This window comes from Dipodomys spectabilis, unplaced genomic scaffold (genome assembly GCF_019054845.1).
Source record: "Dipodomys spectabilis isolate Male_0828 unplaced genomic scaffold, ASM1905484v1 ptg000026l, whole genome shotgun sequence".
Taxonomy (NCBI): Eukaryota; Metazoa; Chordata; class Mammalia; order Rodentia; family Heteromyidae; genus Dipodomys; species Dipodomys spectabilis.
This window is the reverse complement of record NW_024870703.1, coordinates 4743439-4767958: the sequence shown is the minus strand read 5'-3', so window position 1 is coordinate 4767958 and position 24520 is coordinate 4743439. Positions and strand designations below refer to the sequence as shown.

At 46.3% G+C, this 24520-nt stretch overlaps 1 protein-coding gene across 1 annotated transcript in view; it reads right to left on the bottom strand.

The window, feature by feature from the left end:
- The window catches only part of Kcnk12 (potassium two pore domain channel subfamily K member 12), a 47214-nt gene extending 22893 nt beyond the window's left edge, over nucleotides 1-24321 (bottom strand). Inside the window, exon 1 of the mRNA XM_042675541.1 lies at nucleotides 23799-24321. Within this exon, the coding sequence (XP_042531475.1) occupies nucleotides 23799-24189 (391 nt within the window). The 5' untranslated portion in view covers nucleotides 24190-24321. The remainder of the gene's footprint in view (nucleotides 1-23798) is intronic.
- Between the last annotated feature and the right edge of the window lie 199 nt (nucleotides 24322-24520).

The window sequence follows — 24520 nt, the reverse complement described above, 5'->3', positions numbered from 1 at the left end:
CTGTATCAGCTCTTTGCCTGTGCCTTGGTAATGACCCTTGAACTCTGCAGCTTCTTTAATAGACATTCTCTCTCTCTCTCTGTCTGTCTCTCTCTCTCCCTCCCTCTTCCCCATCTCTCTCTCTCACACACAAACATACACTGTGAAGTGTAATGTGTGATCTGAGAGTTAATGTTAATAATTAAGAGTAGAATAAAAGGACCTGTGATTGGCAATAGCTATAGCTACAGAATGAATTCAGTTGTATCTGGTGCAAAAAAGCCAATAAAATTGAGGTTGCAGCTGGGCACTGGTGGCTCATGCCTATAAGGCTACTCAGGAGGCTGAAATCTGAGGACCATGGTTTGAAGCCAGGCCGGCCAGGAAAGTCCATGACTTTCTTATCTCCAATGAACTACTTAGAAACAGCTGGAAGAGGCACTGTGGTTCAAATGGTAGAGCGCTAGCCTTGAGCACAAAGAGGCTCAGGGACAGTGCCCAGGCCCTGAGTTTAAGTACCAGGAGCAGCAAAATAAAAATAAGTAAGTTGGGGTTACTTGTGGATTTATATTTAATAAAATCTGATGTTATGGAAAGACACTAGTGTGTCCATCTACATTTCTGACCTAGCTTATGTCTTTCCCCAGTTCAATCATTAATAAGTAGCAATATGTTTCCTCCTGGTTCAGGCAGCACCTGGAGTCTCAGGGGCTGGCCATGGAGTTGAGGACACCTGGATTAGAATCACAGTTCTGTTACTTGCTAGCTCAGAAAGCCACAACATTTCTTTCCCTCCATTTCCTGCTCTGTAGATGATGGCATGAGCTGTACCTTCCCTCATAGGACAGTGGTGAGGACAAAGTGACTACAGCACACACGGTGTTTCCAACAGAGCCAACAGCACAAACACCCAAGCGGCGACCACTGTGCTGACTATAGAGAACAAGGAATAACATCTCCCCGAAACGGGAAGGAATGGAGAAGAAGCGGTGGCAGAATTTAACTTAATGTCCAGGCTCAATTTAACTTAATGTTCTTTGTTTTCTTTGAGCAAATCAGTCACTCAGGGCTGAGGCCACTGTCATCATCTACTTGCTCCCTTGGGAAACTGCACCCTTGGTTCTCAGCTTCAGTACCCAGGGCATCCCTGCTCCCACTTGAGAACTGCCAGTAGTTTCCTAGGGTCTGGACCTGTGGATTCCAGATATCTGAAGGGGAGTCATGTGGTTGTAATTTACTTGTTTGCCAGCATTCTCCAAAGCCTTACATTTCTCCTGCATGCCTGAGCTATTAATTCCAAATTATGTAAATGTTTCATGATGAGGAAAAGATGCACTTAAAAGTGCTATTAAATTAATTCAGAAGACTTTGTAGGCCAGTATGCATTTCCCTATTAATTAATGGATAGTGGAAACATATTAACTTCTACCATCTGGATACTGTGAAAATATATCTAGACTTTTTTTTTTTCTTTTTTCAGAGGTAGGGAATGAACTCAGGGCCTCACACAAGCTAAGCAAGTACTCTACTGTTAAACTGCATCCTAATCCTGTTTCTTAGCCTTGCAGGACCAGAGAGCCTTTTCTCTGTCAAGGGACATTTGGATATTCATAACACCATTCATGACGAAAGCAAAACTATCAATACAGGCAGAAGGCCACAGGTGGCTCATGAGAACGAACCAGATGCGTATATCTGTCCCATCAAATGATTTTGCAGGTCTTATATGACCCAGAGGCTGGATGCGCCCCACTCCTGCCAGTAATGTTACAAAAAGCTGGAGAAACTTCTGGTTACAATGATCATCTCACTACCCAATTCTATCTAGTCTTCCTCTTATGACCCTATTAAAGTGATAGAAGAGGACATAAAGGTATAAATAAGCAATAGCATAGATAACAGGACAAGAAATGTGAGCTCTAGTGGTTGGCTGCCTCCCCTTGCTGACCCAGAGAAAAAACTGGCAGCTTGCAAACACTGCCTGTGCATACCAAACTTTCAAGCATGCACAGATCCGTGTGTGTGTGTGTGTGTGTGTGTGTGTGTGTGTGTGTGTGTGTGTGTGTGTGTGTGTGTCTTGGGGCTTAACATCAAGGCCTGAGTGCTGTCCTTGAGCTTTCTTCTTCTTTTTCTTTTCTCAAGTCTAGGGTTCTATCTCTTGAGCTTTGTGTGTGTGTGTGTGTGTGTGTGTGTGTGTGTGTGTGTGTGTGCGCGCGCGCTTAAAAGAGTCTCATGGAATTTTTCTTCCTGGGCTAGCTTTGAACTGTGATCCTTAGATCTCAGTCTCTTGAGCAGCTAAGATTACAGGTGTCAGTCATCGGCAGCCAGCTAGACAGCTTATTTTTCTTTTTTCTTTTTTGTTGGTATTGGGGCTTGAATTTTGGGCCTGGGTGCTGTCTCTCAGCTCTTCAGCTCAAGGTGAATGCTCTACCAGTTGGGCCATAGAGCCACTTCTGGTTTTCTGGTGGTTAGTTGGAGATAAGAATCTCATGGACTTTCCTGCCCAGGCTGGCTTTGAACTGTGATCCTCCTATCTCAGTCTCCTGAGTTGCTAGGATTATAGGTGTGAGCCACTGGCTCCCAGCTAGACACCTTATTTATTTTTATTTTTATTTATTTATTTTTTGTCGGTCATGAGGCTTGAACTCTGAGCTTGGGCGCTGTCCCTCAGCTCTTCAGCTCAAGGTGAGTGCTCTATCGCTTGAGCCACAACGGCACTTCTGGTTTACTGGGGGTTTATTGAAGATAAGAGTCTCATGAACTTTCCTGCCTGGGCTGGCTTTGAATCACGATCCTCAGATCTCAGCTTTCTGAGTAGCTAGGATAATAGGTGTGAGCCACCGACTCCCGGCTGACACCTTATTTTTTAATTCCTAAATGGGAGTCCACAGCTTCAGTCCAGATACACTAAGGAAGGACTGTGTAACCCATCTTTCATGGTTCTCTTCCTGGCTTACCCACCTTCATCTTCAAGAGCTTGGAAGCTCCCCCTTCAGGTCTTGTCTTTTGCATCATGGCTCAGAGGGATGAACGTTGGCCACAGTTGGAACTGCTTGTGGTTTTGACCATAATACTGATTCCCAAGCCCTACCATTAGGGAGATGGCGATTGGCTGGAGGGATTCAGGGTACAGCTTGTAAACTAGGACTTGTAAAACGTTCTTAGGTGAGGCCTAGGGGAATAGCTCAGTGGTAGGATGCTTACTCAGCATGTGCAAAGCCTCAAATTCAGTCCATAGCACCCTGTAAACCAAACCAAACCAACCAAACCACAATGCCCCAAATTCCCAAACTCGGTGAGATCCACCGTCCAGGGCTTCAAATAACACAAATAACACACCCCTGCTCTACACTAGAATTATCTTAGGACACTTTTTAAAATGTCAGTGCCAGGACTGACCCGCAAGGATTCTAGTTGAACTGGCCTAGGATTAGGTCCAAACATTGCTTGGATATACATCCTTCGGGTGATTTTAGTATTGTCATAACCAGAATTAAGTCCCACTCAGTCCCACTCCGTTCCTTGAGTTCCTGACTCATATCTCTAACATTGTAACTGGCATAGAAGAATCATCTTGAGTCAAAATGTTCCAAACTGAACTGTTGATTCTTTCTACTCCTCACTCCTAGCTTCTCCTTCAGCATTTTCTACTTCCACAAATTGCAAATCCATCCTTCTAGTTGTTCAGATCAGAAGTCTTATACTCTTGTCTTATTTCTGTATCTGATCCATTGGCAAGCCTTGACACTCTACTTTGTGTTTGTTTGTTTGTTTGTCATGAAGCTTGAACTCAGGGCTTGGGTGATGTCCCTGAGCTTTTCTGCTCAAGGTTAATGCTCTACCATTTTCGAGCCACAACTCCACTTCTGGTTTTCTGGTAATTAATTAGAGATAAGAGTCTCATGGACTTTCCTGTCTGGACTGGCTTTGAACTGTTGATCCTCAGATCTCAGCTTCCTGAGTAGTTAGGGTTATAGATGTGAGCTACCAGTACCCAGCTAACACTCTACTTTTAATTCAGAATCTAATCACTGACTTTTGCTTCAGTCCAGGGAAGAGCAGCTGAATAAACACTTTTCTCCTGCCCTCCTCAGTGAGAACACTGGACAAGATATATGAGACGATTATTTCCAGACACTGGGAAAAAAAGGTAGCACAGAACTACAGTCCAGAGAGAAGGGGTACAAACAAGGTTAGCCCTTTATTACTCAGATTTTCTACCTGGAGGTAGTCTTCAGAGACAGAAGGAGGGATCCAGCCAGAGCTCAGCTGTCTTCAGTCCTGTGGAACTGAGGAGACAGAGGAGCTCAGGGAGGAGAAGGCAGCCATAACCTGGGGGTAAAGGACCAAAGAGCAGGGGCGGTGCCTGGAGAACAAGTTCCAGAAATCTACAGGGGCTCCCGTGGATCTTTGTGTAGGAAAGAATGATTCCCGGAGCTCTCACAGAGCATGTGAAAGTTGGGAGGGTTTGGGGCATCAATAGAGGCCCAGAAAAAGCGTGTTTTCACATCAGGGCTGAAATAACCTTAGAGGAAAAGCTTTCATAAATCTGTCTTTAAAAACCTAAAAAGATTTCTAGTCTACTTGTAGCTTTTTTTTTTTTTTTTTTTGCCAGTCCTGGGGGGGCTTGAACTCAGGACCTGGTAACTGTCACTGAGCTTTTTTTGTTTTTGTTTTTGTTTTTTTTGTGGGTCGTGGGGCTTGAACGCTGGGCCTAGGTGCTGTCTGTCCTTCAGCTCTTCAGCTCAAGGCAAGCACTCTACCACTTGAGCCACAATGCTACTTCCTGCTTTTTCTGTTTATGTGATACTGAGGAATCAAACTCAGGGCTTCATGCATGCTAGGCAAGCACTCTATGACTAAGCCACATTCCCAGCTCTACTGTAGCTTGTCAATGAGAATCAAGCCTAAGACTTTTCAAAGCACAATATAACCAGCATCAGGAAAGTGAAATTCAAAGCTGGGCATGGTTGCTCATGCTCCATTGCCACTTGGAAAGCTGTCAGGAGGATCACAGTTTGAGGCTTATCCGGGCAAAAAAGTCCTCAAGACCCCATCTCTGCTAGTTACCCTGATACATGCCTCTCATTCCATCATGGTCATGGTCCAGGCTGGTCCAGACATAAATTTGAGACACTATTTGAATATGATGAAAGCCCAAAGTGTGAGGGGTGTGGTTCAAGTAGCTGAGCATCTGCCCAGCAAGCACAAGGTCCTGAGTTCAAGCCCCAATAATAATAATAATAGTAAGTCAGTGACACAGCTGTGTACTGTGTCTCATGCCTGTAATCCCACTACTTGGGAACTAGAGATCAAGAAGATGGAGGTTAGACTCCAGCTAGTCCAAAATGTTACTGAGGTTCCCATCTCAACTAATGAACCAGCCAATGGTGACATGCACATGTAGTCCTAGTTATTGGGAGGCATAGATATGAGGATCTCAGGTTGAGACCTACCTGGGCACAAATAAGATCCTATGTGAAAAAATAGTCTTACAAAAAGAGTACTCAAGTGGTAGAGCACCTGCTTAGCACGTGTAAGGCTCTGAGTTCAAACCTATTACCACCATGAAAAAACAAAGGAATATATAATTCAGATCTGGGCTGGGCACTGGGAGCTCACGGCCATAATCTTAGCTACTACTCAGGAGAATGAGATCTGAGGATTGTAGTTCAAGGCCAGCCCAGGCAGAAAAGTCTGTGAGACTCTTATCTCCTCAGAAAAAGCAAGAAGTGGCACTGTGGCTCAAGTGGTAGAGCACTAGCCTTCAGCAAAACAAGCTCAGAGACAGCGCCCCAGTCTTGAGTTCAAGCCCCAGGACTGGCACACAACACATACACACACACACACACACACACACACACACACACACAAACACACACACACGAATTCAGGCCTGAGAGTGGTGACACACACCTGTAATTCCAGCACTCAGGAAGTTTAAGGCAGGAGGATTATGAGTTTGAAGCCAGCCAGCTGAGGTGGCAGAGTGAGGTTCTTATTTCCACTTAAATACCAAGCTGTAAGTGAAGCCACAGCTAAGTGGTAGAGCATCAGCCTTGAGCAAAAAAGCTAAGGGGACAGTGACCAAGTCCTGAGTTCAAGCCCTAGTATGGGAACAACAAAAAAAAATTAAATGTTGGTGCCAAAACAGAGGAAAGTGACTCTTGGTCTAAGGTTCAGCATTAGCAACAGGCTTCCTGTACACAGATCCAAAGAGAGAAAGAGAGCATCTCTGAGTAATATGTGTCTCTTTATGGCGGCCTTGTAGGGGAAGCCGGGAAGCAGCATGAGGAAGCACATGGCTTCCTGTAACATGGAGAAGTGGGCCTCAGTGTAGGCCTGTATTCTCTCCTTCCTTCCTGCTCAGCCCTGTGTGGGGCAGGGTCATGAGGTGGACAGGATTAGAGCACCAGCTTGGAGCCAATAGTTAGGGTGCTCTTCAGCCATAAAAGGCCATAAAAGAAGCAGTTTTATGGAAAATAATATTAAAAAAGAAAAAACCCAGAAATGAACCTACAGACCTATAGCCATCTAATCTTCGATAAGGGAGCTAAAACAATAGAATGGAAGAAAGACAGCCTCTTCAGTAAATGGTGCTGGCAAAATTGGTTAACTACATGTAGAAAACTAAAGCTAGATCCTTATATATCACCCTGCACCAGAATCAACTCCAAATGGATCAAAGACCTTGAAGTCAAAGCAGACACTCTGAAAACATTACAAGATGGAATAGGAGAAACCCTAGGTCTCCTTGGCTCAGGCCGAAATTTTCTGAATAGAGACCCGGAAACACAACAAATCAAAGAAAGGTTGGACAAATGGGATTGTATAAAGTTGTAGAGCTTCTGCAGGGCAAATGACATAGCTAGCAAGATCAATAGAAAGCCCATGGATTGGGAGAAGATCTTTACTAGCCATACAACGGACAAGGGTCTCATATCTAAAATATACTTGGAACTCAAAAAATTAAACCCCCCAACAACAAATCCTCAAAGAAACAACTGCCCAATAAATAAGTGGGCGAAAGACTTAAAGAGAAACTTCTCTGAAGAAGAAAGAAGGATGGCCAATAGACACATGAAAAAATGTTCAACATCCCTAGCCATAAAAGAAATGCAAATCAAAACAACATTGATATATCACCTCACCCCAGTTAGAACAGCAAAAATCAAGAACTCTAACAACAACAGATGCTGGAGGGGATGTGGACAGAAAGGAACCTTACTTCATTGTTGGTGGGAATGTAAACTTGTTCAACCGCTTTGGAAAGCAGTATGGAGGTTCCTCAAAAGACTACACATAGAACTCCCCTATGACCCAGCAATCCCACTTTTGGGCATTTACCCAAATGTTTACAAACAAGACAACACTAAAGCTACCAGCACAACTATGTTTATTGCAGCATTATTTACCATAGCTAAGATATGGAACCAACCCAGATGCCCCTCAGTAGATGAATGGATCAAGAAAATGTGGTATATATACACAATGGAATTCTATGCCTCCATCAGAAAGAATGACATTGCCCCATTTGTTAGGAAATGGAAAGGCTTGGAAAAAATTATATTAAGTGAAGTAAGCCAGGCCCAAAGAAACATAGGTCCCATGGTTTCCCTTATTTGCAATATCTAGTATATGTATGAGTCAAGCGGAAAAGGTCAGATAATGTGATGTTAGGAATACGATCCCTTAAATATGTATTTTAATGTTTTTTTTCTTTCATGCATGTGTTTCTAACGCATTTATAAGATTATTTCTTTGTTGCTTTGTATGTCCCTCCCCCACAGTATAACCCCCGCTTTCACTATATTTGATGTCAGTATAACTTGTGGAGGAGATGGGGACAAACAAGTCGTTTAAGGATTCAGGTGGACCTGTTGCAACAATGAGAAGTACAAAATGTCATGTCAAAACCAGCTTTACAATGTCGGTGTGTGTGTGGGGGAAGGATTGGGTGGGGGGGAGGGGGGAGGCTGGGAAGGGAGGTGAAGGGTAAACAAAGGAGGAGGCTGCAATGCTTGGTAAGAAATGTATGCATTATCCTGCCTATGTAATTGTAACCCCTCTGTACAGTATGCTCTCAAATAAAATAAAATAAAATTTAAAAAAAATATTAAAAAAGAAACAAAGCAGGGATTGAGATGAAGGTAATGGAGACTCTAGGGACAAAGAGCGGATGAATTAAGGCCATTGCTGTAGCTCTGTGCCACATCACAGCCCCGCCCCCAGTCCTTTCCCATACACAGCCCTCAGCAGGGGAGGGCTCTGTGGCCCCTCACTTTGAAGTTTAGCTGAACTTTGTTGCCCTCCTCATTATTAGACACACACACACATCTCCACACTCCGTAGGGATCTCCAGGCCCTCCACCAGCCCCTTTCCCTGGATCTTTACATATCACCTGACTGTCAAAAACCAGAGGAATAGAGCAGTCTAAGGAAGAAATAAAATGACTTACATAATGTTGATCATAATATTGTTATAGATATGATGTAATAAAGGGTTATGTAAATTTGAATTAAAAAAAAAAAAAGAAATAGAGGAATAGAGAGGCAGAGCTGGGCAGAGTGGCAGATGCCTGTAATCCTGACACTCAGGAGGTTGAAACAGAAGGGTCAAGAGTCTGAGGCTAGGCTGGACTACATAATGAGACTGTCATAAAACAAAACAAAACAAACAGACAGATGAGTAGCAGAGTTCAAGTAGTGTCCTATTGAATGCCAATCAATAAATCTTGCCATTTAGTTCCTGAAAGGGTCTTTTATGCCTTTTCCTCTCCTTCTTTCCAAAGGCCATATGATTCCCTTTCCCTTTTCTTTGGTCCCCTCTGTACAGTAAGGTTCAGCATCCAGGGCAGCCATATAAGCAAATCGACAAACATTTATGGACCCTGAGTCTGTGATGTAAGGGACCTCCTTAGAGTTCTAGGAAGTCCTCTCGGGACATCACTGTGACTTGTATACAATAGCCACTAAATCTGTTATGCCAGACTCCACTAACTCTCTGTCTGTATACCAGTACCTATAAAATCAAATTATAACCACCATGGATCATGCGCCACTTAGAGCACACGAAGCAACATACACTGACAATCTTCTTGAATGAGTTTGGAATCACAGAGCTAAATATACAAACCCAGGCATATTCCTCAAAGGACTGACTCCTGATAGAGACACATAAGCTCTTGATAAAGTGAGGGACAGCTGGCAGTGGGCTGATTTAAATGCTGGAGGTAAACAGCCAAGATGAGGGACTTCACAATTATCTGGTCGTTTCTAGGCAGGCTAGAGCCAATGATTTAGGCTGTCTAAATTGCTCGGCATAATGGCACAACCACATAGTGATTGCGTAGTCAGGATGATCTGCTAAATACTCATCGCTGGGGGAGAGATGAAGGAGTGACATCGAGCGAGATGCATTGTACTCAGAAACTGACATGGTGAATTGAAACCCTCTGTACAACCGCTTAAAGACCGTTTAAAAAATAAAAATATGACATCACATTATATCCATCTAGAGCTTACATTGGCTCCCTATTGCTCCCACTCCAAGTCTAAACATTTCTACCCAGCCTTCAAGGCCCTCCAGCCCAGCCTCTGCAATTCTGCAAAACTGTTCTGTAATGTTTGCAAAACTGTTCTGGAAGGTTGGCTAGTCCCGACCTTACTGGCCTGCTCCCAGGCCTACCCCCTGTCAGACATAGCAAGAGAGAGAGAAAAAAGATCTGGAGCCAGGGTCTTGACCACAGTCTAGCTTTGCCACTCACAGTGTGACTTAACTCAAATTATCAATAAATAGAAACACGACCTCACATTAGTACTCAGTAGATGCACAGATTAAACATCTACACTCATCATCTCATAGAATTCTTCCAACAACCACGTGGGACAGGCACCATTCATTGTCAGGCTTATTTTATAGACAGTGAAACAAAGCTTTGGAAGTTCATTCCTTCATTTTCCAAACACCAGGTGTTACGCTAGGCAATGGGAATAGTACAGGAGGTGGGCAGAGGCCAGACTTCAAATCTATGAATAGAATGGTTTCTGAAAGCAGCACATGCACTTAGTATGGCAAGGTGGACGGACGATCAGCAACCAGGGGTGAGTGGAAAACTCTACCACAGTCAAGAAGACCAGGGGCAATTCTCCCCAAGGGCGAAATTTTACCTCTAGACATCACTGCTAGTCTACAGCTGGGGAGTCAACTATGCATTGACACAAAACAGTGCCCCCAGGAGCAGGAAAGCAAGTACAAATGTCCTGAAGTCTAATAAAAGATCCAAGGCCTTTCAGGTCATGGCAAAGAGTTGTATTTTGTGTAATGGGATGCTTGCTATTGAAGGATTTAAGTAAGTGGAATGACCTATTTTATGCTTTGAAGATTTCATTGGCTATTGGGTGAACACATTAAACAGAAGCAGAGAAGAAATTAGGGATGGGTTAGGACCCTAACTGAGTCGCTCCAGTGAGAGACATGATGACAGCTGGACAGAGAAACAAGTAGAAGGGATCAGGATGGGTTTTATAGGTTGAGCCAACAACGTTTGATGGTGATTGGATGGAGAAGGTTGGGAAGAAAGTGGAATCAGGACAACTTGTACTAATGATATTGACTGAGATGAAGAAAGCGGAGAGGGGAACTGTTAAATAGGAAATAAGGCAAGGAACAAGAGTTCTATACTTGTCTCTTAAGGCTTATTTTGTTAAGATATAGTCTCACTATGTAGCCAGGTTGGCCTTGAACTCTTAATCCTGCCTCAGCTTCTTGAGTGCTCAGATTACAGGCAAGCTCAAAGTTAGCAAAACCTTATCTCAAAAACAAAATACAAACAAAAGGGCTGGTGGCATGTGTAAGTCCCTGGATTAAAATAAAGAAGGAACAGGCACAGTGGCTCACACCTGGAACCCTAGCTACTCAGGAGGCTGAGATCAGAGTTCGAAGCCAGCTCAGGCAGAAAAGTCCCTGTGAGACCCTAATCTCCAATAAACCACTCAAAAACTGGAAGTGGCGCTATGGCTCAAACTGTAGAGAGCTAGCCTTGAGCACAGAGGCTCAGGGACAGCACCCAGGCCCTGAGTTCAAGGCCCACAACTGACAAAAAAAGAAAGAAAGAGTGGGCTGGGAAAGTGGCTTAGTGGTAAAGTACTTGCTTAGCATGCATGAGGCCCTCTGTTTGATCCCTCAGTACCACATAAACAGAAAAAGCCAGAAGTGGCGCTGTAGCTCTAATGGTAGAGTGCTAGCCTTGAGCAAAAGAAGCTTAGTGACAGTGCCCAGGCCCTAAGTTCAAGCCCCAGGACTGGCAAAATGAAGGAAGGAAGGAAGGAGAAGGAAGGAAGGCAGAAGAGTCCAAGGAAATAATGGAATGTTAATGAAGTTTAGGTCTGTGGTCAAAAGTCTGTTGTTCTGGGGGCAGTGGAGGGTGAGAACTGGCAGAACAGGAGATAGAGTTCAGAAGATAAGATATTTGGAGTAAAAAATGTCTTGGGCCATACAGGCAGTACAAGAATGCAGATAGGCTGGATGCCGGTGGCTCATGCCTGTAATCCTAGCTACTCAGGAGTCTGAGATCTGAGAATTGTGGTTCAAAGCCAGCCTGGGCAGGAAAGTCTGTGAGACTATTATCTCCAATAAACAACCAGAAAACCGGAAGTAGAGTTGTGGCTCAAGTGTTAGAGCACTTGCCTTGATGCCCAGGCCCAGAGTTCAAGCCCCACAACCAACAGAATGCAGATAGAACAGAATGACCTATTGCAGCAGGATAGAGAAAAACCTTGCAACAGGGTTAAGGAGCCAGGTCTTGAGAGGGCCATCTGTGGGGGACTGCTGGGGTGTAGAACGAAGTTGGTGAGTAGACCTCATTGAATGAGCAGGAGTGTGTCCTGAGAGTCCCAACGCCAGAGTGAAATCCAGACTCAGGGCCAGGCTTCCCAGCACCCTCTCCCTAACCACTACTTGCACTGCACTGTCTCTTGGCAATTCAGGTTTCTTCATTCCTAAAATGGAGACATGAATAATGCATACCTGCCCACTGGCACAATGTACATCGAGGAGTTGGCAAGGCAATTTCCATATGTTAAACCTACAATCCAAGCCAAGAGCTGGTGGCTCATGCCTGTGATCCTAGCTACTCAGGAGGCTGAGATCTAAGGACCAAGGTTCAAAGCCAGCCTGGGGGGGAAAGTCCTTGAGACTCTTATCTCCAATTAACCACCAAAAAGACAGAAGTGGAGGTATGTCTCAAGTGGCCAAGTGCTAGACTTGAACTAAAGAGGTCAGGGACAGCACCCAGGCCCTGCGTTCAAGCCCTAAGATGGGCACAAAAACAAAGCAAACCATAAAACCCTACAATCCAGTCTCTGCTTGACCACTGCAAGGCACCTGCGGGACCACAACCAGTGCAGGGTGCTCAATTCACTTCTGCCTTGTTGCATGTGCTTCTGAACGGCCCATAGGCACCAGGCGCTGCCTGCATTGACATTAGGGACGGAGGCTGCCTCGGACATTAAAGACTCACATGAAGGCAGTAGAAGGCAATAGCAGAGCCTTCTTCCCTGCCTGCCACTGGGGCTGCCAGACCTCTTTCAGGATTAGTTCCCATGACACCTCAGCTTCTTCTCCTGGGCTCCCATGTTTGGAAAGAACCCAACAAACCCAGATCACATGACCTCTAAGGAAGTATATGGAGCAAATCAGCAACTCAGCAAGAGTAGTTGTGTGTTTTCCTTTCCCTCTCAGGCCAGGGCTGCCCCTGCAGCAAGGCTGGCAGGTCCTGGTGTTAGCTGCTAAAAAGGCTCACAGGAGGCAGTCCAGATTCAGAATAGTTGGCAGCAGGGAAAAAGATCAGGCCATTTGGAGTAGATTAGGAAGGGTTTGCATTGATCTCAACTGTAACTTTCCAGAAAGCTGGGACACCCGATTCCAATAAAAGCTGCCTCAAGTATTTCTGGAGGCATTGTGGAGGTGCTGGGCTGTGTGGGCGGGGGTGGCTTTTCTTGGTTTATGGAATTACAGTGTGTTACTGATAAAATAGCCTTCAAATTTGTGAACCAGTGTCCCGTCTCTAAGGGGTGTGTCCTGGGCAGATGAAGTGAGGGGGAACTGTGAAGTCAAAAGGTAGAGTTGGGGCAGGGGTAGGGGATGTCTTATGACTGAGGGATGCAGCTAAGACCTAGGCCTGAAGGGAAATTGAAGTCTGTGAAAGAGAAAGAGGACTAGAAGACAGGACTCTCTATTCAGACTGAATTTTCCTGCCTCTTCCTGGGGATGACAAGATCGAACACAGGGATTGTCCGGTTTGGTTTTCACTCCAGGGATTCTGGATTGGCCAGGCATCCCATGAGACCCTAGGCAGAGTCAGGATAAGGACTTAGCTGACTCACAGAACCATGCAGGAAGCAGGGGAGTCCTAGGCAGAATGAGCCAGCAACCGAGCAGCACACCTGCCAGCCACTTGGGAGAGATCGTTAAACCACTGGCTTGGACAGACTCTCCTCTGGACCAGCCAGCTTGTGGAAGGCTTGAAATGGTTATGCCACTAGACCTTCCTTGCTGACATGATGTTCTTACAGTGAAGATTTTCTTTCTGTCCTGCCTCTCCATGCCTGCCTGACCTGAAGATATGCCTCTTTGGGCAGAGGGTTCAGGGCCATGGGCCTCCCAAGGTCCTATCAACACAAGATCCCAGAGTTCTAGTGAGTTTTGTTGCAGTATCATGCTGCTCTGCTTATTGGTTTTCCCAAGGAGGTGCTGGGATGTGTCAGGTGGAAAGCAGGCTGCCTTGTTTCACCGTGGCTGTGAAGGCTGTAGTCAGATCGAGCTCCTAGACTGTGCTTCAACCTTTGCTGGTGCCTCCCGCTCCTTCATTCCCACCACTTGGCAGACATCAGAGTGGGCTGTGGGGCTTTCCACTGTGGTAGTATGCCATCCAGGGATGGCAGAGAAGATCTTGGGCAGTTATGAGCCTTGATCCTTGATGGTGCCATGGACTGACTGGCTCTTTGATACCAAGAGAGTCATTTCTACAAGCCTTTCTCTGCTCTATGAGATGGGATACCACGTTCTTTGCTCCCCCAGGGAAGCTGAAGGGATGTGGGGAGGTTTCTAGGAAAACAGAAAGACACAGTAAACTGGTCACATGCTACTTGACAGGGAAGGGAGTTGGGTAAAGAGACTGGTGTTCCTTTGGCTAGCCTCCTCCCTTCCAAAACAAGGGAACTGCTTGTTTCCAAGCCTTGCAGCTTCTTCTCACCACGGATTCCATGCTATCCCCAAAGGGCCGAGAGTAAAGTTACCCAAGGGTCAGCTCTGGGGCTGGGGGGGGTAGAGGGCAGAGGAGCACTTGATGACACTAGACTAAGCTACCACTCAATCACTCATTGACCAGATCTTTAAAATGATCAAAGAGTACTACCCATATGAAAGATGATTACAGCTTCCTAGATGAGAACACAAAGAAAATGTACCTTCAAGAGCAGTTGTGTAAGAATACAGAACAACCACCTACCTACTCAGAGTGTAGCGGGTCCTGTGAGCTGCAGGGGATGCACAGGACAGCCTTCACTTTACAGAGGGGAAACCGAGGCAAGGAGAAATATATCCCCTCACCAGGAATGCACAGCTTGGAAGAAGGTCTTGGAAGGGCCTGGAATCCTGACAGGCAGGTGGCATGGCTACTGTGCTTTTCTCCACCAACCCACACTGGTAGTTCTGAGTGAATTATCCTCCTAGTGAAGAGAGTGTCAGAACTGGAAGGGACCCAAATGACCTTTAAAGGATGAAGAAATGAGGCGCCAGGTGATGATATATCCTAAGTTTATACTGTCAGGGAGTGGCAGAGAAGGGCCTTGCTTCTTAGGGTTGAACTCAAGGCTCTATAGTCTGGCTCTCAAGTCTATGGCCTACAGACCTATAGTCCTGATGCAGCTAGGAGGTTTCGAGGAATTCAGGATGGCAGGTCCCACCACAACCACACTGAACAGGAGCCTGCATGACAAGATCCTGAGGTCCCACCTGCACGGCACAGCGGGAGGAACCCATCTTTCTAACCTGCCACATGTTACCCTGAGTTCAGGGACATTACACAACTTGAAATTACAAGTTGAAATGACAAATTTTTCCTTGCTAGTCAAATGTTATATATACCCACTTGAGCCACAACCCACACCTGAAATATCAGGATGCTAGATGCCCCATTGGAGTCACCTCAGGATGAGTCCTCTGGGATCCTGGGTAGCAGATGGTGCAGGTCCTCCACAGAGCCCAGGCATGTCTGTCATCAATGACTGCTAATGAGCTGTGACCTTAGTCCTGAATGAGAGGTTGCCTAAGCCCAGGGAGGTAAGGCTTGCAGACAAGGTACAGAGCATCCTCCACCCTAGCCACTGGCTACCAAAGGAGGCTTAGTTGTTGCTATGGAAAGACTAGATCTGACAGTTGGCTAGGAAATGGCAGGGTTTAGGATAGAACTTCCTAGGCTGGAGCCTAACAACAGCAGTGGCAGCCAGCTGCCAGCCAGGGGCCTCTGTGCCCTGTGTAGCTTCTAGTAGTACTTCTGCATGGTGACTCGGCTTTTCTCAATCCCATTCAAAGCAGGATACTCCTATAGCTTCACTGTCTCCCTCACCCCGTGTCCCCCATCCTCCTCTCCACAGGGAAAGTCTGCTACTATAGGAGAGGGTGTCAGAGACTGGGCCCCTCCTACTCCACATGATGATCCTAGAGACATCAGCAGAGCTAGACAGAGGCAAGAAGAGCATCAGAGAGCCAACTGATCCTGAAAACAGAAGCAGACAGCCTGTGGCTGACCCCCAGTGGCTCTGAATCTGAGGTAGCCAAGCTAGGCCACTGTAGTTATTGAACTCTGCCTTCAACATGGCTTGAAACTGTCCTCCAGCTCAGGATGTTTTCACAAACACGCTCATCTCTTCTTCACGTACAGTGAACACTCATGCCCTCTGGAAGCCTCGCTACATGTTTGGCAGGGCCTTGGCTGGATTCTGTACTTGTCTCCTGGACAACCTCTGTCCTTCTCTGGGCCTAATATGAAATGAGGATGGAGGGGGAGCCTGTCCTCTCTTTCCAGGCTGGTCTTGGAGGAGCTCCAGTCCTTCTCAGAAAAGTCTTCAAGGAGTAGATGGGCATTCAAGGGCCGAGCCAATGGTTGGGGCTGTGGCCTACCCCCAGTCAGAACAAGTTAGCAACTGATGGCTTTTTATTACAGGTTGACAAAATGGTGTAAACACTTGGGGAAAGTTCTGGAGGATCTTTGTGGTGCTTCCAGCTGGAATATTCTAGGAATGTACTTTTGCTCTATTTTGTGCAATCGTAGGCCATTCAAGACTGGGGTGCAGTTGAGACTGGGTGGAAGAATGCCTGCTAGTTTGACTTAGAGATAGCAGCAGACTGAGCCTATGAGCCCAGGAGACAGGAGGGAAGAGGGCCTATGTCCCTGCTTCACCCCATCGGTTTCTCTTTGCTCTTCTCCCATCACACCATACTTCCACTGGGAAGCAATCTAGGAGGCAACACAGGAAGCAAGGAAGGGCTGGGCTTCCCGACCCACAGCCTTGTGCAGTAGTCAAATGAGCCCCCAGATCTGAACACGCTCCTGGAGAAAACCAAGAAACTGTGTGGCCTGCTCCCAGGGAATAATGCACTGGTCAGTCTCTGCTCTGCTCTGTAGAAGCAGAGGCTTTGCTTGGGAGAGACTAGACAGTTCCTCACTCTAAAAGGGCTGGGCACAGCATGTGAAGACAGCAGTACCCAGCAATTTCACTGACTCAGCAATTTCATTTCTGGAAATGCAGCCCAGGGAAAATATGAGCACTGTGGCATTACTCAAAATAGCCCCCAAACTGGGCACCACCCACACCCCAACACTAGGGGAAGCATCAACTAGATGGAAGATTCTGCATCCCTTCAAGTCAGCCTGTGAAGGCCATGTGGAATGCAGAACCAACAATGATGAAATGTTAGCAAGGCTGGGCGCTGGTGGCTCCTGCTTGAAACACTAGCTACTTAGGAGGCTGAGATCTGAGGATGGAAGTTCAAAGTTAACCCAGGCAGAATGCCCATGAGATTCTTAGCCAATGAACCAGCAAAACAAAAACAAAGTGGAGCTGTGACATAGCACCAGCCTTAAGTGGAAAAAGCCAAGCAAGAACACCCTGAGTTCAAGTTCCAGAACCAGCACACACACACACACACACACACACACACACACACACACACACACACACGACATCCCCCTTCCAACACACAGACGCACAGACACACAAAAAAACATAAAAGCAAAACGCCTTAACAAAAGGAAGATAAACAGTGAAGCCATACCAACCAGATTCCCTTTCTTTTCATGTAAAAGGTATGATAAGGAACTGTGGGGTTCCCTGTGCAAATGAAGAGTTGTGTTGGGGCAGTGGGATTATGAGCAATTTGTTCTCTGAGTCATTTAATGACTAAGTGTTTACTACATGCCGGGTCCAGTGCTGAAGGCTGACTATGGGACCGCAGCTCCATCACCACCTTTAAATCCAACGATACACTTTTTATCGAATGTCCTTCAAGTCTGTCACAGCATCGTGTTTCACTAAAAACCAGTTCGTGAGAAAAAGAAGCAGGGAAAGACATTTTCCTCTTTCTGGAAATGAAATGTATTTCATTTCAGGTGTCAGTACCACCTCCGGCTACAATGCATACATGTAAGAAGAAACCTGGTAGTGACATTTCCATCTTGCAATGTCTGAGTTTCCTCTGCAGCAAATGCATTTAAAAAAATGTTGAAAAAGAGGAGAAAAGTTAGGACTTGTTACTAATCTCGTGGCTGAATAATTAAGTGCGCCTAATTCTGAAAGTAGCAAGCTAAATTATGCAGTGTCAAAAGCGACAACTCTCGTACCTACACCATCCCATCGATACCGGCATGGGTTTAGCTTTACAGCTAAAAAATGCTGCCAGGAAACCTAATAAAAGGAAGCAAAAATATTTCTGTTTCTATCAAGCTGCCATTTGAGAGAGACTTTTAAATATGTTCTTTCCTATGTGTAAATCTGACAGCAGATGCATAATTAAAGTCCCAGTGGAGATTTCCTTTTAATCTTTTCAAAGTAAATGAGTAAAACATCCTTTTGGATGTGAAATGATAGATTAATACTCTTTGGATTATTTTAAATATCTCAGAGCTGGAGTGTTACCTCCAGGAATATGATTTAGAACTAGAAGAAGTCAAGCCACTATTTATCTTTAGTTCATATGACCCCAGAAGATATGCAAAAAGCTGGGTGCCAGTGGCTCCCCTTTATGATCCTAGCTACTCAGGAGGCTAAGATCTCAGAACAGAAGTTGAAGGCAACTTCAGGCAGGAAAGTGCTTGAGATTCTTATTTCCAATTAACCACCAAGAAAGGCAGAAGTAGAAGTGTGCTTTAAGTGGTAGAGCACAACCTTGAGCAAAAAAGCTAAGGGAAGTGTCCAGGTTATGAGTTCAAACCCCAGTACTGGTGCGTGTACACACACACACACACACACACACACACACACACACACACACACACACACACACACAGATGCATGCTAAAGACCACACATTCATGCATCTTCAATAAGTTACATTTGTCTTAGATATTTATTAAATGGAAAATGAATAAACAAATACATTCACATTGAAACAAACTTCATTTTAACCCCCAGGGAATATGTCACAGAGTATAAAAAGGAGAAATAATTACACAGAGTTTCGGTTCTGTGTAAGCAATCAGTATGAATAATTTAGAGCACAAAGTGCTTGAGCTACTGGGACTGACTTTTTATACAGCCTCAACTGTAGCTGGATGATCACAGACAGATGGGTCTGTTTGTATACATTTGTGTTTACACAATTGCAAACTGTCCAGCTCTGGATATGAGGCCCTGTTCAAGCCAAATGTCAGGCCAAATGTTCTATCTCATTACGATGTTCCATCTGACCTGAGTATATTCAGTCAAATTGGACCTTACTTTCTTTTTGTTGTTGTCGTTGGTGGTGGTCATGGGGCTTGAACTCTGGGCCTGGGCTCTGTCCCTCAGCTCTTCAGCTCAAAGTGAGCACTCTACAGCTTGAGCTATAGCACCACTTCCGGTTTTCTAGTGGTTTATTGGAGATAAGAGTCGCCCGGACTTTCCTGCCCGGGAAGGTCTAGCTTTGAAGTGCAATCCTCAGATCTCAGCCTCCTGAGTAGCTAGGATTATAGGCGTGAGCCACCAGCACCTGGCTGGACCTTTCTTTATGTCCCCCACTAATTGAAGGCCTATTCCTTTCTTGCCTTCCTGTGCATTCACTCTTGAGAAGTTGAATGCATGTACACCTGCCTATACTCATGCAAAAATAGGCAGAAAACAGCTAGTGGCTCACACTTACAATTCTAGCTACTTAGGAGGCTCTGAGATCAGGAAGGTCAAGGTTTGAGGCTAGCCTCACTCAAGACCCTTCTCAGCCAATAGCTGGGCACTTGAACTCACACCTGTCATCCCAGGCTGAGATTAGGGAGATCACAGTTGCAGGCCAATTGAAGCAGACATGTTCATGAGACTCCATCTCAATGGAAAGAAGCTGGACAAGGTGGTGTGTGCCCATCATCCCAGCTATGATGAAAAGTGTGAAATAGGCAGATTGAAGTCCATTTTTATGCCAAAATAACCAGAAAAGGGGCTGGACATGTGGCTTAGTGGTAGAATGCTTGCCGAGCATGCATGAAGCCCTGGGTTCGATTCCTTAGTACCACCTAAACAGAAAGCTGGAAGTGGCGCTGTGGCTCAAGTGGTAGAGTTCTAACCTTGAGCAAAAAAAGCTCAGCGATAGTACCCAGGCCCTGAATTCAAGTCCCAGGACTGGCAAAATAATAATAATAATTAAAAAACAGAAAAAAGGGCTTGCTAGGGTGGCGTAAGCAGTAAAACACCCACCTAGTAAGAACTAAGCAATGTTCAAACCTCAGAACCACAAAGAGGTGGGGGATTAGAAGACAAGAGGCTTCAGTCCTTTACCAGAGTTTACCAAATGTTTACTCTTTAGGAGTAGCCCTGTTTCTACTCTTCTTCATCCTGGTCTTTGCTTACATATGTTTCTAACTTTACAATCTATAGGATCAGTGTGACTCTTTGTTTTCTCTGGATGGAATCAGTTGCTTGCCTGACTAGCAGACCAGTCGCTGTTCTGGTGTCAGATACACACTGTCTCTGTCTCTGTCTCTCTCATGATCAATACTTAAGTCTTAGGCAAGACTGTTCCCATCAATTATATATTTGTGATTCATGAGACATGCACTGTGTAACTTGGATTTTGAACCTAGCTAAACTCTCATTAATGATGTCACCTTGGCCAAGTCTCTCTCCTTTTTTTTTTTTTGTTGGTCATGGGGCTTGAACTCTGCCTGTACTGTCCTTGAGCTCTTCAGCTCAAGGCATGTGCTCTACCACTTGAGCCACAGTGCTACTTCTGGTTTTCTGGTGGCTAATTGGAGATAAAAGTCTCACAGACTTTCCTGCCTGGGCTGGCTTTGAACCACGATCCTCAGATCTCAGCCTCTTGAGCAGCTAGAATTACAGGCGTGAGCCACTGGTGCCTGACTGGCCAAGTGTCTTAGCACTGTGCCATATAGGTTTGGATCAAAGATCTTGTTTCAGTCATCTTTATTGAGGATGACCAAAATAGGCTTCAGTCTAGCTGCCCCTGTTGGAATATGTTTTAACTCTTGCCATGTAGCATAAATTTTAACCTTTCAAAATACAGCTTGACACACATAACACTTCATATTTATGAAATGAAGAAGGGCGAGGAGCTCTACTGAAGACTAGATGAATCATTTAGCTAAGTTTATATGATCCAAAAAGAGATTCCTGTTTGATTAGCCAGTATAAACAGTTGAGCCAAATCATTTTGGTTCCCTGAATTCTACCCTGCCACATAAACCATACACATTGTGATATTCATTGATCAAATAAAGCTAAGTATGTGCTCATTTTCCTCTTCAACGGACAAGGTGGCAGGCAAAGAACCCTGACTATCCACTTAGGACTATCCATTTAGCTCTGTGAGCTGTTGAATCCATAAAAGCATCAGGGAGTAATAAAAATTGTCTCTGAAGAGCCAGGACATTTAAGGGAAAGGAACTATGTAAGCTGAAGAGAAACTGACATACATAGGTCTTTACTTAAATCTCATCCAATTGCCATTTTCCAATTGCCATTTTCAAAAAGAAGACTGAAATGATAATCATGCTATTGAGGGATTCAGTAGAACTCATTTGTTTGACAGAAGTGACCAATTTAAACCACTACCCTAGGCTGCCACAGCAAGTAGATAGCTGGTGGAGACTGCTATTCTGTGGCTTGAATCTTGGTATCCACACAGCTTAATCCTGTGCTGTCCATAGGCTTGTTTGAATGTTTCTCTATAGATTTTGGAAGCAGCGTGCATGGTCATTCATAGCACAGCCACATGCTTCAATGTGGTCCTCCCACACTGCTTTGCCTACATTTAAAAACACAAATCAAGAAAGAGAGCATAGTGTTTTTTTTTCTGCTTGACAAAAATACAGCCCATTCTGCCAGTAGATTAAAGAAAGGCTGGAACAATTTTCCAACATGCTGACTTGATTTTGTGCACAGAGCCGAGAGAGAAGCTTTAGAAGCTGTGGCTGGACTCAGAATCACTATCTCTGACAGGGTAGTGAGTGGAAGATTGATGGGAGCTCATCAGAGAGGCATAGTGACCAGAGATCACTGGAATGGGGGTTTATCTGGATGGACTCACAGCTCATATAGGAAGATACTACAGGCAGCTTCCCCTTTGGCCTGTGGGTTCCACTAGAGCACATCATTTGGAAAAAGATTCTGTGACACCTAATATATTCACAGGTGTGCCTCTAGGTGATAGAAAGCAAGAGTGTGTTTACAAAAGGAAGAGCTGAAGTTAATAATGAGCTATGAATGTATGATGTCATCCTCCAGGACTAAGCATCCTTAGTACTTTTAAAGCACTTACCAAAAAAAAAAAAAAAAAAAAAACCCTCTTGTTGCTATAGCAACTTGATGCAGCTCTTAAAAGGGGCTTTTTTTTAAGGGGGTCATTTTATATCTTCAATCACCATAACAACGTGATATAGCTTTTAAAGGGTATTTTTATCCAATTGTGTATATTTTGGACTCGGGCCATATTTGCCTTTCTATTTAAAATAATCAGATGGAGCATGACACATGAAAAAAAATCACTGAAGAGAAGGAAGCCCTTTCATAGACTCTACATATATACTCAGAGACATCTCTAGTTGCTCATATTCTGCGCATGCATGCACCCCCTCTCCCAGCCTCTGAGCAGCCAGCCATAAGCAATGGCTGCCACTGGTCAGTTCAGTCCATGTCCTCAGCTGGCATACGGGACCACCCTATGCCATGGAAGGTGTGTCTATGAGCTCTTTCACTTCTCAGCCCTATAAATAAAGGGCCCCTCCCCCATTCAAACAGCCCCTAGAGAAGACACTTGCAGTAACTAGCTTAACCAGCCAAGTGCTTCTCCCTTCCTGAGATTCAAGTAAGTACCATCAAAGTACAAAGCTTGTAATTCTACTGCCCTCTGTACAGGTGAATAAACGAGGAGGGGACTGTGTTTCATATGATAGCCAAGGAAAAGGGTGAGCTGGGAAGAGTGCATGCCAAGCCAAGAGGAAAGAGATGCAGTGGATAGCTCTGAGGACTTCAGAATTTCTCTCCAGGAGGAGCTTGGAGGCTACAAACTAGCCAAAAAGGGAGGAAGTAATTGGGACTTGAAAGACTGTCTACACAGTATCATATATCAAAAGTGGCAGAAGCCAAGCTGAAGTTGCTCATGCCCATCATTCTACCTACTTAGGTGGCTGAGACTTGGAGATAACAGTTCAAAGCCAGCCTTAGCAGAAAAGTCTGTAACATTCTTATCTCCAATTAACTAGCCAAAAGCCAGAAGTGGAGGTTCAAGTGGTAGAGGGCCAGCCTTGAGCAAAAAACCTAAGGGACAGTGCTCAGACATTGAGTTTAAGCCCTCGTAGTGTTACATGAGCGTGTATACGCGCGTGAGCACACACACAGTGGCAGAAAGGATCATGGAAAGTGCAGGGGAATAATCTCTGCTCCTAGGTACACTTCAGTATTACAGCTGGTAGGGGGAAACAAAGTGGCAAGGAAGCAAAGAAATAGAAGGAGAAGCTGGAGGTAAAGGGAGGAGAAAAATCAAAGTGAGGGGCAGTGGATACAGAACCACGAAGCTACAAACCTGGCCTCTGATTTAAAGGGCTTTACTTTGAGGAGGGGGAATCTTAGGAGATCTTAGGAAAGTGGCCCCTTCGCCGGGGGGGGGGGGGGGGGGGGTTGCTGGGTAAAGGAGGAGGGACAGTGCGAAGGAAGAGGAAATGAAAATGTTGGGAGTAGCGGGAGACAGGGTTGCCCAAGGGATGAGAAGACTGAGGCCAGGCTGGTGTGGGAAAGGAGGAAGGAGGCTGCGGCATCAGATCGGTAATTGGGGAGCTGGAGTCCTAGGCGAGGCCCATTTCTATCGGGACATCAACACACTAGGTGGGCGCCAGGGACGGGCCACCCTCAGGCCACCTTCTGAGCAGGAAAGAGAAGCGGGGACGGCAGGAAGAGGGATGCGCAGAGAGGACTGAGCTTGATTAAAACTAGGCACTGGGGCATTAAGACAGACGGGCCCGGGGAGTGCGGCCCGAGCCAGCGAGGGTGGAAAGGGGAACGTGCAAGGCGCACCGAGGGAAAACGCGCGCGCGTGCGCCAGGGGCGCACCGGCTCACCTATGGTCGACACCACGGTGCCCACGAAGTAGAAGGCGCCCGGGAAGTCCCAGCGCGGGCGCAGCGCGTCGGCGCGGACCCCGGCGGCCAGCGCGGCCTCGTAGTGCCGGAGGAAGGCGCGCAGCTCCGGTTCGGCCACGCCGTGCGCCGCGCTGAAGTTGCGCAGCGTGGCGCCCCAGCGCGCCCGCGCCTCCGCCTCGCTGGGGCTCTCGAGCGCCGAAAAGACGGTGGCGCCCGCCACCAGGTAGAGGCCAATGAGCGCCGCCAGCAGCACGAAGCGACCGGTGTCCTCGTTGAGGTGCGAGCGGCGGCAGCAGCAGCAGCAGCAGGAGGGGCGCGGCAGGCGGCGGCGGCAGCGGCGGGGCGGGGGCCGGGGGCTGCGGGAGGACATGGTCCGGAGCTCAGCCCCGGAGCTGGGGTGGCGCTTGAAGCCCGGGCCGCGACATCCCCCCCGCGGGAGCAGGAGCGTAAGAATGGTGGCCAAGGGGTCCGGGGGGGCCGCCGCAGGAGCCCCTTTGCCGCCTCCGCCTTCTCCCGGGGCGCTTAGGCCACACACGGGTCAAGTGGTCCAGCGGGCGGCCGGCTTGGGGCGCCCCTCTTCACCCCCCGACGCCTCGCGGGCTCCCGCAGCTCCTTACCCCCTGCCCTCGGGTACGGGACTCGGAAGCTAGGCCCCTGCCGCCCTGTGGTCAGCGTCCACGGGGCCCCAGGCCTCATGCTCC